Source organism: Zonotrichia albicollis, chromosome 27 (genome assembly GCF_047830755.1).
Source record: "Zonotrichia albicollis isolate bZonAlb1 chromosome 27, bZonAlb1.hap1, whole genome shotgun sequence".
NCBI classification, from domain to species: Eukaryota; Metazoa; Chordata; class Aves; order Passeriformes; family Passerellidae; genus Zonotrichia; species Zonotrichia albicollis.
Window position 1 is genome coordinate 4,778,803 of NC_133845.1, and position 17,211 is coordinate 4,796,013.

Consider the following 17,211-nt stretch of genomic DNA (forward strand, 5'->3'; position numbering starts at 1 on the left):
GGTGGGTTAGCTGGAAACACAAAGTGCTGGGCTGAAAGTTCTCTTTGGCTTGCCTGGAACTCAAAAAGAGTCCTTTAACCCTGAGTTAGTGGGGAAAGAGATTGTTTTCAGAAAAAAAAAACCCTTTTACACTCTGTTTTTAACAAAGCTGCAATGAGAAATAAGAAACATGATTTTGGTTTTTTTGTTTAGAAAACGTCAAAAATGAGTACTATTTGTTTTGGAAACTAACCTTTGCAACATTTCCTTTTTTTGGCAATGCAGTGAACTCAAGGCCCTGACTGGTGAATGCCTTGGTCTGGAGGTGGCTCTGGGAGGGGGACATGGCAGGGGCAGCTGCCCAAGCCCAGGGATGCTCTGGGCTCAGCAGAGATGTGGGAATGTGCCAGGAAGGGGGCTCTGGGGGCAAGGAGGAAAATTGTGTCATCCTGGAAGGAAGGGAGACCCTGAGGAGAACTCCTGGGTATGGGATGGTATCGGGGAGGGGATCTGCAGGAGCAGGTACCCTGAGCTCAGTGTCTTTTTGGGGCTCTGTGAGCTGCTGAAGGGGAAAAAAAAAACATGTCTCCAGTTGGGATGCACAGGGAAGATTGCTGCCTGGTTTCAGAGATTTTGTGTGAAAAACACCCACTCATGCTAAAAAGCTTGGATTGCTCCCTGGTTTGCCTCAGCAGTAGAAGAGCTGCTGCTGCCTTGCTGGTGAGGGAAGCAGAGGGCAGGGTGAGCCAAGGGGCTGAAGCCCGGGGCTGCCCCAGGCTGGGGAAGGAAAATTCCCCTTCGTAGGTGGCTGGTGCACGAGGAGCTGGTGTGACTGTGCCTGTGTCTGTGCAGGGCTACTCCTGCATCCTGGGACTGCTCCTGCATCCTGGGACTGCTCCTGCATCCTAGGACTGCTCCTGCATCCCAGAGCTGCTCCCTCCATCCCAGAGCTGCTCCCTCCATCCCAGGGCTGCTCCTGCATCCTGGTGCTGCTCCTTCTGTCCCAGAGCTGCTCCCTGCATCCCGGGGCTGCTCCCAGAGCTGCTCCCTGCATCCCAGAGCTTCTCCCTCCATCCCACAGCTGCTCTTTCCATCCTAGAGTTTCTCCCTGCATCTCGGGGCTACTCCTGCATCCCAGAGCTGCTTCCTCCATCCCGGAGCTTCTCCCTCCATACCAGAGCTGCTTCCTCCATCCCAGAGCTTCTCCTGCATCCCAGAGCTGCTCCCTCCATCCCGGAGCTTCTCCCTCCATCCTAGAGCTGCTCCCTCCATTCCCGGGCTGCCCCCTGCATCCCGGGGCTGCTCCCTGCATCCTGAGAGGTGTTCCCTCCACCCCAGAGCTTCTCCCGCCTTCCCAGAGCTGCTTCTGCATCCCAGAGCTGCTCCCTCCATCCTAAAGCTGCTCCCTCCATCCCAGCTGTTCCCTCCATCCCAGAGCTGTTTCCTCCATCCCAGAGCTGCTCCCTGCATCCCGGGCACCAGCTGCTGCCGGGAGGGATGCTCGGGGGGTCGACGCCTGCATTTAACTCCCTGGTTGCGGAGCGCAGCCCGCAGGAGAGCGGGAGTGCGTGTGTCAGTCAGCATCCGGAGCCAATGGGTGCCCGGTAGGAGGTCTGCGCTCCCGGTGCACGCACGGAGCCCGCCGCTCCTTCTGCCAGTTGTGTGCGAGTGTGCGTGCGTGTGCAAGGGGAGACCAGGCACGCTGACTGCCTGCTCCCGTCTCTCCCCCTCTCTCCAGCTCGCTAACTCCGTCTCCCTCCCTCTGCAAATTGGATTTAAACCTGCTCAGAATTCAGCGCAGACGGAAAGCAGCGGCGGCAGCAGCAGCAAGCAGCGAGCCGAGCAGCCGCTCGCCTAGCGCAGCTCCAAGATGAACCATCCTGCCTGCTGGATCGTCTTCACGGCCACCACTGCCCTGCTCTTCATCCCAGGTAGCTTTTTCTGGGGCGGATGGGAGGACAGGGGCTGGGAGATGGGAGAGCCGAGGGGGTTTTGCGCGCACGGAGCCGGCTCCGCGCACGTTGCGCACAAACGCGCGCAGGCAGGCGGGCAGGCTGCGAGTTGCTCTGCATCGGGGATTGCCCAGTGCTCCCAGTGAGGGGCTCTGCATTAAGGAATTGCCCAGTGCTCCCAGTGAGGGGCTCTGCATCGGGGGATTGCTCAGTGAGCTCCCAGTGAGGGATTCTGCATCGGGGTATTGCCCCGTGCTCCCAGTGATTGCCCAGTGAGCTCCCAGTGAGCGTTTTGCATCGGGGAATTGCCCAGTGCCCCCCGTGATTGCCCGGTGCTCCCCGTGACTGCCCACTGCTCCCATTGAGGGGCTCCAGAGCCATGCTGGACCGCCAGGTGGGCACCGAGCCGCCGGTACCTGAGCGGTGCCCGCACCTGCAGCCCCCGAGCCGGGCAGGGTCTGTCCCCTCCGGGCAACCTCTGCTCGAAATGATGGGCTCATGCAGTTTTTTTTCCCTTCAGAGTTGGGCACCTGCTGTGCCCTCCCTCTTCTGAGAGCTGTCGTGCCGTTCCCTGCGCTGCCCTCATCCGTGCTTCCCCGATTCCTGCCAGGCAAACTCGGTGCCTTCCCCTCCAAAGTGGAAATGAGCCCCCCGCCCCAATCCAGGCACTCGGGGAGGCCGTGCCGGTGCCGCAGCCTCGCTGAACTGATCGGATGGTTCCCGAAATGAGGGCTGGCCTCGTCCCCCCGGCTCCGGGGGCGATGCTGGGGCTGCATCCAGCGCTGGCTCCGTGCTGATGCTCGCGGGGCAGCGGGCGCTGCATCCAGCCAGGGCGATGGGGGCGGAGAGCAGAGCTGAGCGCCGCGGGGAGGAAGTCACCGGCGTGTTTTTGATGATGATGTGCACTTTTAGCAGCTGGGGAGATTATCATCCCTGTGCAAGCAGATGGGGACTGGGTGTCGAGGCTGGGATCCGATCTTAACCCAACCTGGTGTTTTTCGTGACTGCCAGGGAGGGTTCTGTAGCACCGGGAGGGCAGAGAGAGGCACGGCTGTGATTTCAGCAGCTGAACCACACACGGCCTGTGAGGGGTTGGTATGGGTGGCAAAAGGGTGAGGCTGGCAGGGGAGGGGTTACTCGTGTCACATCTGGCAAACAGCTCTGCCCACAGCAGGGCTGAACAGGAGGGTTCTTGGGTCACAACTTGCTTGTGGAGGCTTGTGCCATGGGACCAGCCACATCCTGGGGTCCTGTGGAGCTGTCACACTGCAAACTGAGCAGATCAGTGGGTACAAGGTCCCCTGGAATGGGCTGGGTACCTCTCTGTGGGCCTGGCTTGAGCCTTGGCTCTTGGGGAGCAGTGGTGTGTGACTCCACCACTTTGGGGAGCAGTGGTGGAGAACCCTTGGAAGCAGAGCCTCGAGCTCCTCAGCAGCACCAGAAACCAAAATGGTGCATCTGTAGTTTAGCACATGAGCATGATGGAGCCATGGCTGTGTGAGCTGCCTGACTTTGAGCATGTAAAGGGTTTTTTTTTTTTGAAAATAGATCTTCAGCAGGACAGAATGGGTGTGCCTGGGGTGGGGGCAGGCGTGCCTCAGCAAGGCTGCTCTGAGCAGAGCACTGGCTCTTTCACCCTCCTGCTGGATGAGGCTCTGTGCGTTGGAGTTGCAGAGGAATGGATGGAAGCAGCTGTGTGGGCCAAATGGGAGGACGTGTGACACTTGATGGGCTGTCACAGAGATGTCCTTAAGCTGCAGGAGCTGGCAGAAACCTGACAGGGCGCATTTGCTGTTTGCCAGTGCCCTACTGCACTTTCCTCAGGATGTGGCTGTTTGGGCCAAGGCCAAGGCAAGGCCTGGGCTGGCTCTAGCCCCTGTGTGTGCCAGGGAAGGAAAATGCCCTGCATTTAAGCCCCTGGAAACTTGGGAGAGGCTTCTTGATCTGCACTATGCGGTTGTAGCTTTCCCTTCTTATTTCTATTAAGCAGAAATATCTGCTTTGGCTTTGGATGTTCCCCTGAGCTAAACCAGCCCAGGACTTTGCCTGGCTGGGCTCAGCCCTTAATCCATCAAGCCAAACCCTTCTGCCTGCATTAGAGGAAGAGAAATACTCTGGGCTGCTGGTGCTTTGCCTTCCTGCCCTGGATTTGAACATCTCCAATCCTTTTTATTTGTGCCTGGCTTGCAGAGGTTGGATGCTTTCCCTCCCTGCCCATCCTGTCCCAGCAGTGATTTCAGTCATGGTTTCACTGCTGTGGGCTGGAACACGAGTCATGTTGGCAAAGTCACAGATGGCAGAGGGAAGGTGAATGGTCCCTGCTGTCCTTTGGAGCCCTCACCTTCCCAAAGTGTTTTTCTTGGGCTGTTTATTATTCACAGGCACAATCCCGAAGGTTTTGTGCAGGTGACTCTCCCCTGGGATATGCAGAGGCTGTTTCTGAAGTGCAAACTCTTTTCCTTTCCGTTTTTATCCGAATCCTGCGGGAGTTTCACACGGGGTGGTTAAAGTGAGAAGGGAACCTGCTTTTAGAAGGTGTAATTAGAGTGAAGGGAAACATCACAACTTGAAGGCTCCTGCAGAAAATAGCATCGCAAAGTTATTATTAGCTGTAATAGCTTATTTGCCAGTTTTTCCTCTTTCTCCTGCTCCCACCTCTGTCTTTCCCCCTTTCTCTTATTTTTGTTAGGAAAGATGCATTTTCCCCATTGGGTCTTGTGTCATCTCGTTACCAATTTACTCTCGTGGAATCTAAAGACACGAAAGGTTAATGCAATAATGAAACCCTGACCCCTCTGGTCATGGAGACTGTCTTACTCTGCAGCTTTTTACTTCTTTGTAAGACAAGTTTCTATCTAAAATAATTTGGAAGCCTTAATGCTGTTGTCATCTGGAGCCTTGGGGGAGGCGTGCTCCTGGACAGGGGTTGCTCTCTGAGGTGGGAAGGATGCTGAGGGTTTTTAATGAGTCCAGCACTGCAGGATAGGGAGGTGAGTGGGTAATTTAATTGCCAAGCTGTTGGCAAATGCTTTGAACTGCTGGGCATTGTGGGTGCTGCTGGTTTGAGATGAGGGTGGGCTGTGATGGGGAATGAATTTGGGGCAGGGGAAAATCGTTGTCTGAGCTGCAGTCACAGGGTGACATCATGGCTCTACAGGTGGCAGAAATCAATGCTCATCAGGCTCTTCAGACATTTATATCGCTGCCTTTGCAGGCTGGGGGAAATTACTTGTCATGGCAGTGGTCAGAAAATCTGGCACTGCAGGGGGAGATGGACAGTCCTGTTTTTCACTGCTCCAGGATCAAGGTGAAGCTTGCAGAGCTTGGGGTGTCCCCCAGTTGTGCCACTGTCACCCTTGCACCCAGGAACTGCTTTCTGCATCCTCCCAGAGACTCTGTGTGACTTCATCCTTGCTGGGGCAGCCTGGCTTTGGTGGTGGTTGCAAAACCCAGCTAAATTTACAAAACAGACATTGCAGGCATTGAAAAACACCCTCCCATCCACTCCTAAAGGGGTCCCTGCTGCAGGAGCTTGCTTTTCCTGCTGCCTGTGACATGACTGTCACCTCTCTCTGGAGGGGGATGCTGGGCTGGTGGAGGGCTGCTGATCCCTGCGACTAAGCCTGAGAATAAGTACCTGGAGCACATTAGTTCTGCTTTAGTGTCATTTCAATATGAGCAAGAGGGGCTTAAAGGGATTTTCTGTGCTCTCCCAAAGGCTGGGGATAGGTGTGGATCAGGCACTGCAACCATCAGTCTTCCAGGAGGAGTCGGGGAGGCTGGGGAAGGTGTCCCAGCAGGATGGGGTGGGATCCCAAAATCACTGTCTGGGCTTCCTCTGCCTCTCCCTGAGGCTTGGCCTGCACTTTCCCTGCCAGAGGGTGATTTCTCCATCTCCTGGCTCCCAGCACAGGGAGAATGTTGGTGCTGGCTCTTAGAGGATGCTTTAATTCTGCTGGGGAGGAGCAGCATCGCTGTCATTTCCAAGCAATGTGGGGAGAGGAGGCACGCACAGCTCTTGCTCCGTGCAAATCCCCCCCTCTGGTGCAAGTTCCCAGAAGAATTTGCCCTGGGGGCTGTTGGGTTTCGCGGTCGGTGGCTCTGGCAGCTGCCTTTCAGGATGCCCCAAAGTGCTGAACCTTGCTTTGCATTTTCCAGCAGCTTCTCTTTGACAGCCTCTCCTTTGTGCATTCCGTGGTTGCAGACGGCCGGGTGGAGGAGCTTTTGCTGGTGCGAATCCCTGTGAAAAACTGAAAAGGGAGAGATGTTTCAAAGGCACCGATGGGAGCTCTGTGCCTTAACTGGCGCCTTTGAAAATCTTCTCCAAAGGCTTGAATATTTGGTTATGGCGAATTTTGAGCTGCATAAACAGCTGTGTTCGTATTTTACAGTTGAATATGAAATTCGGAGTTTGTGCTTTGCTTGGTTGGAAACAAAAATCACTGAAGGGGGCTGTTGGGGTGGTGTGATGAACCCCAAGAGGTTTGTGGGGGAACAGGGTACCCAGGAGGATCCTTCTGGTGTAGTCAGGTGGGGATAGAGGAAAACTGGTTGGATTTTATGTGTAATCTCCTTCACGACCCTGGGGTCACCCTCAGTTTGCAGCCCTGCCTTTCCCCTCCCCAGTCAGGCAAAGCTGGGCACTGATCCTGAGCCCTTCTTACCTTCTGAGCATCCCCTGAGATGCTCTCAGCTGCTGGCATGTGCAGGATGGGGAGTGATTTCAGCTGTCACACTCCTCCTTTTTGTTTAAACTTAAAAATAATAACAGCTTTGCTGCAAATCTCCTTGCCTCCCAGTCATCTTTCCCTAATGAAGGCACGGTACTTATAATTACCAATGCAGCAACAGCACATAACAGAGGTGGCTTTGACACTTGCTGCTCCGTGGGTGGGTTTTTCCAGGGAGCTCCTCTTCGTTTCATGCTTAGAGAGAAGAAACACTTTCCTCGCTTCTCCAAAGCTCTGGGATTGTGTTTTTGCCTTCTGTGGGTGCCCAGGCAAGGTGGCTTTTCTGGTGGGAGTGGCAGGGGATGTGTCACCCTTGTGAACATCCTTGTGTCACCCTTGTCAATGGATGGACATGTGAGCCCAGGTGTTGTAGGGGCTGAGTGGGAGCTGGGGGATTCTCCTTCTGGTCCCAGCTTAGGCTCAGACAGCGTGGCATGGCTGAGGGCAGTGGTTTGGCATGCTCAGGTACTGCAGGGACCCATCAGTGACAGAGCCACCCCCTTGGGAGGAGCTGCTTTTGGGAAGTGGAACCTGTTGTGCCTGTGCAGCAGAGTCATGTGCGCCGGGGACACGTGTGAGATGAGGCAAGGAAGGGGGAAAAAGAGGAGATATTTTTAGGTTTACTTTTCTGTGAATTCAGCGCTAGTGAAAAGTGCTGGATTGACTGCTCAGGAGGCTGAAGCAAAGTGCAGGGAAGGGTAGCCCAGGACAGCTTCTCTATGAGCTCTTCAGGAGGGGATGGTGGGACTGGACCTCATCAGCTCAGGCTGTCTGGACAGCAAAGCCATGGGAGATGTGTGTGGTGTTGAGCAGAGCTGGTGCACTCGTGGGGTTTTCCAATGGATATGGGATTCCCAGGAGGGCAACTGGGGTTACCTGTGTTCCATATGGCTTTGTCCTACGTGATTCACCCCATGGGTTGCTCCTCCTGGCTCCTCAGCCACATGAGGACCAGCTGAGGGTTTGGGCTTCCTTCTGGTACCGCCTTTTCCACTAACCACGCTTCCCAGACCTGTGTATTCCCATGCTTTTTGCTGAGCATGGAAGAAGAGGTGGCTTTGGCCCTCAGAGCAGCTCCAAATGGTGAGACTGGGCTGAGCCAGGCTGTGCCCTGTGTGTTTTCTGAGCAGTGTCCCCCTGCTGTCCCCTGCCAGCCCTTTGCCTGCTCTCTCCCAACTGTTTACTTCTGGCTTTTGTTTCCTGGACTTGTTGCTATGCATGCAGCATGTGGAAGGAGCTCCAGCGAATATAGGCCACACTTTGATTGTTCAGCAAGCTGGAAAATGATGATTATAATTTTTGACAGAAAGGAAGGGAGGGGGAAGGAGATCTCTGGGCTTTCAAATCTGCTCTGTCATAAGCAGGATCTTGCAAGGGCCTTCTGATGACTTCTCCCGCCCCAAAGGAAATGGAGTTTGCATAGCAAGAGGGGTTAGAGGAAAAATTCCTCTCTCTGCAAGGACAAAGTGGCACTTCTTTCACCAAGCCTTCCACCTCGTGTGGCGGTCCTGTCAGAGAGCATCAGCCAAATGCGGTTGGTGTTGGCCAATAATTGACTGGGAAGCATCCAAGAGAAACCTTGGTGCTGCTAAAAAAATCCTCCTTCCTGTTAGAGCAGCACACAGGTGCATCCCTTGGATTGCAGAGGTGCTGGCAGAGCAGTGCCCATAGCACCAGCCCTGGGAGACATGGGTGTTGAGGTGAAAGCCAACCTGGAACTGTCTGGAAGCTCCAAAGACTTCTCCCAAAGGGGCAGCTCCATTTGGGGCCACACCAGCAGGGGATTTGTCTCATCACAGTCCAGGCTGGCAGCAGATCCCATGGAGATGTTGGCTGCTCCTGCCCCTTCTCAACTCACTGCTCTGCTGGCATCACCTGCACAGTCCTCAAAGGATCTCCCCATTTATTTGTTTTATTTAATGGCATTGGCTAATTTCCACTTCCATTTTTTCTTTTTTTTTTCTTTTTTTTTTTTGTGGTTGTTTATTTTAATGCGATCACTCCTAATGAGGCTAATGACATTTAGTCTCCGTGGCGGCGCATTTTAATTTGGTCACCGAAATGTCAGCGCACGGCAGCCTCCTCCTATCTCCCCGTGACAAAAGGCACCTCAGACAAAGGGGCCCTGTCCCCGGCTGTCCCTCGCCCTCCTTATCTCCATCCTCCCAGGGACGGGCCAGCACTTTTGGCAGAGCCACCTCCTGCCATCCCCTCCTCTGCTGGCACCAGGGGAGCGGGTTTGGGCGCCAAGGGCTGCGAGGAGGGAAACTCACAAACTCGGGATTTTCAGGCGAGCCAGCGCCACGTAATTAATCAGATGTCAAAAGCTCTCAGCAAAGTTAGCTTTGATCGGCAGGGAAATCTGTCAAATAGGTCGTTCTGCTGCCCTCGGTGCTTTTCTGTCTCGCTCTGCCCATAAGTCTACCTGGCACTTCTGCTTTCCATGGCAATGTTGGGAACTTCCCACAGCAGGGTAGGACATTCCTGCTTGGAAAGCTGGACCAGCTTCTCCTTGCCTGCATTAGGCTGGTGCCATGGGCATTACAGAGCTGGAAATAGGAAAAGGGGAGAGGGCTGGGGTGGGAGTCATAGATACTTGGGAAGGTTGAGGTGCTCAGATGTTGTGTGTGAATTTGGAGAGGGCTCTGGTCCAAGCTGGGGTGTCAGGAGCAGCCTAAACCCCAGTACCTGTGAGCTCCACCTGGTACTGGGGTCACAGGTGGCTGCACTGGAAAAGTGGAAACTTCACTGCCTTGTGTTGTACCCAAACCTCTCAAGGTGCTGGACCTCAGAAGCCTGGGCCATTTTGCTTAAGAATGAGTCCTTTTTTCTGCAATCTGGGTCCAAATGCAGCTGAATTTGATCTGTTCTCCTTTGATCTGTTCCTCCCTCGCTATTCTATGTACCAGGAATGGATGAAGATTAAAGTTTGCAGTTTCTGAGCAAACTAGGTTTCTCATCACTGCACGATACCCAATTACCTGCTGATACCTCAGGAGTGAGAAGGTATTGATCTTGCTTGGATTTGAACTTGTTGAACCAAAGACTCTGGGTATTTCAGATCCGTTGTGGAGGACGTGCCATTTCCTTCAGGAATCAAAAGAGGGATGCAGGCTGTGTTTCTGCACCACGTGGACTGTGGGAGGTGGGTGTCTCCTCTCTGTCACAAGGGAGATGACCAATAAGTGATAAATAATATTGTCTATACCCTCCACAGCACAGGAGGGATGCAAACGTAATGACTTTTGTGATATACCTGGGAATATCTCAATTTTGCTGGGAAGAAGTCCTCAGAAGCTGATTTTCACCTCATGTGGGTGGATTTTCTGTACCCTCTCTGCCCACCACTTCTTTGTGAGCACTGCAGGCTGCAGAAGTGCCTTTGATGGCATCCCCTGTGTCTGCCTTCCTCCTGTCTGTTGTGTTTCCAACCAGAAATAGCCCATCAATTCAAAAGAAACAGGAAAATTCTTCCAAAATTACCTGGTGAGACAAGGCCGGGGGGCCTGGATCAAAACCTTTATTACTGAAACTCAGTGATATCAGGTCTCATTCTTTCACAGTGTTTGTTTCCAGCAGATCTTAAAATAATTCACGGAGAAGAGAAATTTCATTGTACCTGTTTTTGTAGACAGGGGAGCCAAGGAATAAAGAGGGAAAATGACTTGCCCAAGGCATGTGCAGAGACAAGTGTTAAGAGACGTGTCCTTGCTGTAACTCCAAATCTGAAGTGCGTTTTTCCTTGTGAAACAGTGGAGTCCCTGCTTTGAGAAACACAGAAGAAACAGTGTAGGATCAGTACACTGGGTGCTAAAATCCCTGTGCTGGGCTGGCAGGGAGCTGGAGCACCACCAGGCTCTTGAACCTGCACTTGGATGCCCCAGTTTGTGTCCTGGCAGGAGAGTCAGTACCACAGTTCAGGCAGTGATGTCTGGAAGAAGGAAAATGTGAATTCATGATCAGCCTGGCTTTGTGAGTGGAGGGGCACCCTCTGCTCCTCTCCAGGCTGGCAGGAGGGCAGCACGTGATTGATCCCCCTGCCCTTTCACGTTGCATCTTTGCCTGTCCTTCCCCCGAGGCTTGAGAGCGATGATCCGGGAGCTGAAAGGAGGCGACAAACAGAGGAGAAATTCTCAAGCACGCTCTTCACTCAGCCCTCGGTCTCCAGGTGGAAATGCTCTTTGGAATTTCAGGGAGAGCGCACATTTGTCCTGTCAGTGCCTGCCCTGCGCTGCAGCATCCTCTGGCCGTTGCCTTTGCCAGCCTCTCCGGATCCTCGGGACACTTTATCTTTATAAAGTCGCAATAAGTGGACAGTATAATATATTTCACTTTTAATAAGGTGTTGCCAGTTGCACACACTCTGCAGAGCAATTAGTGTCAAAGGCGGCTAAGCAATGGCGGGGCGCCGTAATTCCGCTGTTTACCGGCCTGCAGGATTTATGGGCAGTGCTGGAGGAGCCGCGGCCACGGCTTGGCTGGAGGCACAGGAGGGGCCGTGCACTGGCTTGGGAGCCACGCTCGGAGCTGCTCTGAGTTGTGGAACTCTTGGGAGAGAGGCAGGATGTTTGTTTTGATGCCCCCCACCTCAGTTCTGGGATTCCGAAAGGAGATGCTGAGCCTGCTCGGATGTGCCAGCCAGAATTTTGGGCAGTTGCTCAAAATTCAGACTCAGAGGACCCCCTTGCTCTTTGGGTCCTGGCATGGGAGGCAGAGCTTTGGCACGTGAGGTTTTGCTCATCAGAAAAGAGAATCATAGAATCACAGAATGGATTGGGTTGGAAGGGACCTTAAGCTCATCTCATCCCACATCCTTCCTATCTTTCACTAGGCCAGGTTGCCTGGTTTTAAACATTTCCAGGGATAGGGATAAGTCTGGAGAAGTCTGGATTAAAGGCAGCCCCTAGGCTTGGTTAGCACATGGGCATTGTGCTGATGGTCTGACCAGTCAGGTGGAGACAGGACAGGAGAGGGGAATTTTCAAGTCTGGGAGAGGAGAGGCTTTTTTGCATCCTTACATCCCATGAGGTACCTGGAAGTATCCAGAGATGGTGGGGGACCCTACTCAGTGGTTCTGCTTCTCACAAGAGTAACCCCATTTTCTCTCCTGGGCATCTAGGACTTCTTACTTCAGCTTTTAAAAATTTTTTTTAGCATCAGGGCATGTTGGGTAAAGAGTTTCAGTGAGCTCAGCTCAGCGAAGTGCTTATCCCTGCCTCCTTCCCATGAACTGAACATTCCTGCTTTTGTCTGGGAACTCTCTGATCATCACAGGCTGTACTGTGCAGTTTTTGTAAAGTCAGTCCATGTGCTGATCTCACTGCTGAGGCTGTCAGGCAGCTCCACCATCCTGCCAGAGCCCTCCTACCCAGATCTGTCCAGGCTCATCCTGCCATTCATGTTTCCAGAGGCTTGACCTGCAGTCCCTGGCTTTGTGGGAGGACAGAAAGCGGTGTCACACCATGAGCGGAGTGGAGGGAGGTGCTGCTGTTCCTAATGGCTGGATTGGGCTGCAGATGCTGCAGAGTCAATCCAGCCAGGATCTGCTGCTGGGAGGCAAACTCAGTGTGTGTCAGATGTGTGGGATGTGGTTCTGAGGGTCTGGAATCAGCCCTGTGGGCACTGCACACACACACACACAGCCTCTAACGAGTGAGGTGCGTGCCAGGGATGCAGAGCTGGCTTCTGCATCCCTCATCTCCAGCTGCCATCAGCTCTGCACACCTGAACCTGCACCTCTCCGGCCATTTGCCACCCCAGCCCCAGGGGATGCCTTCACTCCTGGAGGGATCAGCCCCAGAATTTGGTTTTTAGAGCCAGCACAGTTGATATTGCTGAGCCCGTGCCCCTGCCTGCTCCCCCTTCCCCACCCCCTGATTCTCAGTTCAATAAAGTCCCAGTTTCTTGGGTTTGTTCTCCGAATTGAAAGCCTTCCATTTTCACACCTCTGTAATTGGTGCTATCTGTTGAGAGAAACTCTGCAACTCCAGCCAGCCAGGGTCAGGAGGAGCTGAATTGAATTAAAAGGAGCAGAAATTGGTTCGAGGTGGGCAGAGGGCCTCAGGGAGAACTATGCAATTTCTCTCCTCAGGGCTCCTGATGAGCAGAGCAAGCAGCAGCTTCCCATCTCTGCCCGTGGGGGGCTGACACTGGCCCACCCACACCTTAATCTGCACACTGAGGTGGGCATCTCTCAATTGAAAACAAGGAAATGAAACCCAGCATCTCCTCCTTTTATCTGGCCAGCAGGCCAGGGCTCTGCACCTCTGGCTTCTTGGCCAGGATGCTGACAACTGTCACTGAAATGACCTTGCTGTGATTAAATACAGCAAGAAGTGATGTTTTTAATAAAAAACTAAAGCAGTGATACAAGCTGATGGCTGGGAGATTTGAGGTGCTGTGTGTTAATCCTACCTGTATCTCAACCCCAGATTGAAAACTCCTTGTGCTGTTGGACTGAGTTAAGGGCAAACATCTTGGCCTTTGGATCATGGTTCCCCTGCTCAGTCTCTTCTGGCTTAGGCTGGTGTAAAACCACAGAAACTTCAGCCAAAGCCAGTGGATTTATAGCCCCGTGGTAAAGCTAAGGATGGAGAGTGTGCTGGGAAGTGCCAGGTCTGGAGTTGTCTTAGGGGAATAGATGTGATGCTTACAGCTCTTAAGGAGCTGCTTGGAAATTTTCCCACATTTTTTTTTCCCCATGAAAAATGGTTTTTTTGTTATCTTCTCTCACAGAGTGTAGGAGCACTCTTTGCTTGGCTCTGGGAAGCTTGCTTATCTTGAGGATGCTGTTTCTAGGAGCAGGAGGAGACCCATTTGAGGAAGGGAGTGCTGTGACCTCTGATCCCTATGCTGCCCTTATCCCTCAGCCCACACAGAGTTCTCCTTCCCCAGGCCAGGCTGGGCTGGTTTTCCCTTTTGCAGCTCTTCTAGTGGGTGTACAATTAGTTTTTATAAGGGATTTGGCCCCAGGTCTTCCCCAGCCCAGCTAAATGTCCTTGGCTTTTCAGAACCAGAGCCGCTCTTGCTTTGGTGCTGGCTTGGTGAGCACTCAGAGTAGAGTGGCTCCAACAGGACAGCTCAGAGAGGGGGAGATATTTCAAATGGTGAAATTTCAGGCAACAAGGGAGCAATTTTCCACCCACTTCTGAGCTGGAGCAGAGCCCTTCCAGTCTCCCTTTCTGTTGCTCCCCAGCTGGGCTGGCAGCAGGGATGTGCCATTTATTGGAGGCAGTGAGAAGGCACATGGCCAAGGTAGCCTTGCAGGATGCCAAGTGCGGTGCCCTGCCTGCCCAGCTGTTTGGAGGATATCCCCAGCCCCATTTTTCCCCCCAGGGGGACTCAGTGCTCATGGCCTTGCTGTCCCCTGCTCCTGTCCCCGGGCAGCAGAGGGGACAGTGGCACAGCTGGAGCTGGCAGAGCGCCCTGGGCCCCTGCTCTGCCTCTCTCGTAATTTATACAAGCGCAGGCCGATGTTCCCTTTTAAATTGACAAAGGCAGAGACGGGAGCCCGGGAAGCCCTCTGACCCTGGAGCCCTGGTCCATGAAAATTACAGGCGCCGTACAGCGCGTTTCCTCTTGATGTACTTGCAGTGGGGAGATGCTGGTTAATTTGCCAGGACTCAGAGGTGACCCGGGTTTAATAAAGAGGATTAATGGATTTGAGCTAAAGGTCTCGGCTGTTTGGAGCTGATAGCCTTCTCCTTCGAAGACACTCTGGCAAGGCACGGCTCAGCCTCCTGCGGGGAGAGGTGGGGGCAGCTCTGCTGGAGGAGCACTGCAGGGCATTGCCTCGGGGTTAATTAGCAAAGCCAGGTACCCTGGCCCATCTCCCTGGGCTGGGCAGTGCTGCTGTGAGGCTGCCAGCCTGCCCTGGGTCCTGCCTGTCACTGCTGCAGCAGAGCAAGGAGGCTGGTGCTGCCCTGGGATGTCCCCTTCCCACCTCTGGGACAGGTGTGCCACCCCTTAGGAGGGGACATGACCAGGTAAAAGGCATGACAGCTGGGACACAGAGCTTGTGCAATGCCTTCTGCTCCAGTTCTGGGATTGGATGCTGAATTTGGGCTCAGACCCCTTGTTTCAGCAGCTTTCCCTGTGGATGGTTTAGGATGGCAATGCCCTCCAACCAGTGCTGACCTTACTGAGAGGAGTTTGTGCTTTGTACCCAGTCCTGGGGTTTACACTCTTTTCTGGGGACGACAGGCAGGGTTTTAGGGATGGATATGGTCACACCAGCAGACCCTACAGTGCTGGGCAGCTGGGGAGCAGCAGCAGAGGTGGTTTGGCTCAGGGCTGGACCCTGAGTGGTGTCACGGCTGGGTGTAGGGACTGAGGGAGGGTGCAGAAGGGAGTTTCTCACCTGGAGGATGCACATGTGAGGTGTGAGTGATGGCAGGGCTGTAGGGGACAGGAGCAGCCTGAGGGCAGTTCGTCTCAGCACATCCACGCTGCTCTGTGCCCTGGAGTCCTCCTGTTCCCACAAGGGCTAAGGACAGTCCTGTGGGAAGGATGGCAGGAGTGATTGGCTGCCAGGGGCTGTGATGGGGAAGAGGCTGAGCTGAGCTGCTGCCATACCCCCCTGCTCTGCCTTCCCACTTAATGTTCCCAGCACGCAGAGAGCAATGAATTCCCCGTAGCGTCCCGCTCCCTGGCCCTGGAGTCTCTGGCGATATTCCCGTAATAAGTGAGTGGAGTACTTTGGACAGGAGCAGCCAGGGACCGGGCCAGTTTCCCTGCCGGGAAAATGCATGCACGATCAATGCAATCAACTTACCCTTCAGGTCCTTTTTGGGTTGGAGGGAAGAGATGCTCTGACTGAAACCCATTTATTGAGTAGAGAAGGTGCAATGGAATTACAAGCTGTAGCTTTTATCAGCTCCTGGCTTCTGCCTTGTCTTTACCTTATCCAACAGAATGCTGAGTGTTATGAAGCATTATTCTCTTAAAACCCCATTACTCCTCATTTCAGAGGGGTGTGGAAGTACTCAGTGATTCATCCTTTGCCAACTACAGGTGGAAGTGTTCAACAGGAGGTCCTGGCATGGAGCTGAGTCATATTTAAAGTATTATTTATCCCTCTAGGGCTGGGCACTGACCTCTCTTAGCTCTCTTGCTCATCAGGGAATTCCAAGTGAACAACTCCCTTGCAGAGCTGAGCATCAAGTCAGAGCCAGAACCATTTGTGTTCCTCCCAGTGCATCCCACAGCTCTTTAGGACAGGAAGGGAAGGTATTTAATGTATCATGGAAAAATTAAGTCCAGGAGTTGGAATGGATGATTCAGCAAGTGCACTTAAGGGTGATGCTCTGTTATAATGGATATAGTGGAAACCCTGGAGGGAATTTGTAGAGATGTCCATGGCTGCACAAACTCTGAACATCATTAGGAGTGAGGTCAAATTTTTCCCATCTGTGCATGTGTTTTGGTCACTTTGGGCTGAGGCTGGCAGTATTTTTATGGTCAGGATAGTGCATGACTCATGGGGGATTTCTCCCTCTATAAACAAGCCTATTTTAGAGTAGCTGCTGAAATGGAAAAAAGGAAAAATAACCCCAGAAATTGTGACTTTGCTCTCATTTAATCTCTTTAAACCAGCCACCACAGAGGTCAGGGCAAGAGCCTGTCAGGCAAATAATCTTTAATGATCACAGGCGGCCAGGGCTTGGGGTTTATTTCACTCCAGCTTCCTCCGGCAAGAAGCATCACCTGCGTGCCATCCTTTTCCTCAGGCATCATGTATTGTGCTCCTGGCACGCTGTGTCACTGCCTGCCACGGTGTCCCTGATGTGCCACCAGCAATCTGGCCAATGGCCTTGTGCTGCTTCCTTGAATCCAGGGGGCTGGGCACCGAATTTAGCCGAGTGGTAGCTGGGCAAAGAGTCTATTTCAGTCAGTGCTGGGGACTGAGCATGCAGAGCGCAGCGCTTCCATCCCACAACTCCTTCCGAGGCTGCATCCCAGGAATGCCGTGGCTCTGGATGTGGAGAGCTGGGATGTGGGGAGCCAGGGTGCAGAAAGCTGGGATGCAGAGAGCCAGGGTGCAGAAAGCTGGGGTGCAAAGGCTCTGGATGCAAAGAGCCGGGGTGCAGAGAGCCAGGATGCAAAGATTCTGGATGCAGAGCTGGGATGTAAAGGCTCTGGATGCAGAGAGCTGGGATGCAGAGAGCCAGGAGCAAAGGCTCTGGATGTAAAGAGCTACTTTGCTCTGGATGTGGAGAGCGGGATGCAAAGATTCTGGATGCAGAGAGCCACTTTCCTCTGGATGCAGAGAGGCAGGGTGCAGAAGAGACCTGGGATGCAGAGGCTCTGGATGCAAAGAGCCACTTTGCTCTGGATGCAGAGAGCCGGGATGCAAAGGCTCTGGATGCTGAGAGCTGCGGAGCAAAGGCTCTGGAGGCAAAGGCTTTCAATGCAAAGGCTCTCGATGCAAAGAGCCACTTTGCAGTCAGGTCAGGCTCCTTCCGCTCTCCTCACCGCTCGCCAAGGACCTGGGGGTGCCGCAGCGGGGTCCCCCCTCTGCAGCGGGGCCTCGCAAATGAGCGCGGCCGCAC

General features: G+C 53.6%; 1 protein-coding gene across 2 annotated transcripts in view; it reads left to right on the forward strand.

Moving 5' to 3' along the window:
* The first annotated feature begins 1,592 nt into the window (after nt 1-1,592).
* The window catches only part of OPCML (opioid binding protein/cell adhesion molecule like), a 313,690-nt gene continuing 298,071 nt past the window's right edge, over nt 1,593-17,211 (forward strand). Inside the window, exon 1 of one of the 2 annotated variants that reach the window (XM_074527875.1) lies at nt 1,593-1,910. In XM_074527875.1, the coding sequence (XP_074383976.1) occupies nt 1,850-1,910 (61 nt within the window). In that variant the 5' untranslated portion in view covers nt 1,593-1,849. The remainder of the gene's footprint in view (nt 1,911-17,211) is intronic. The other variant, XM_074527874.1, reaches the window with a different exon arrangement.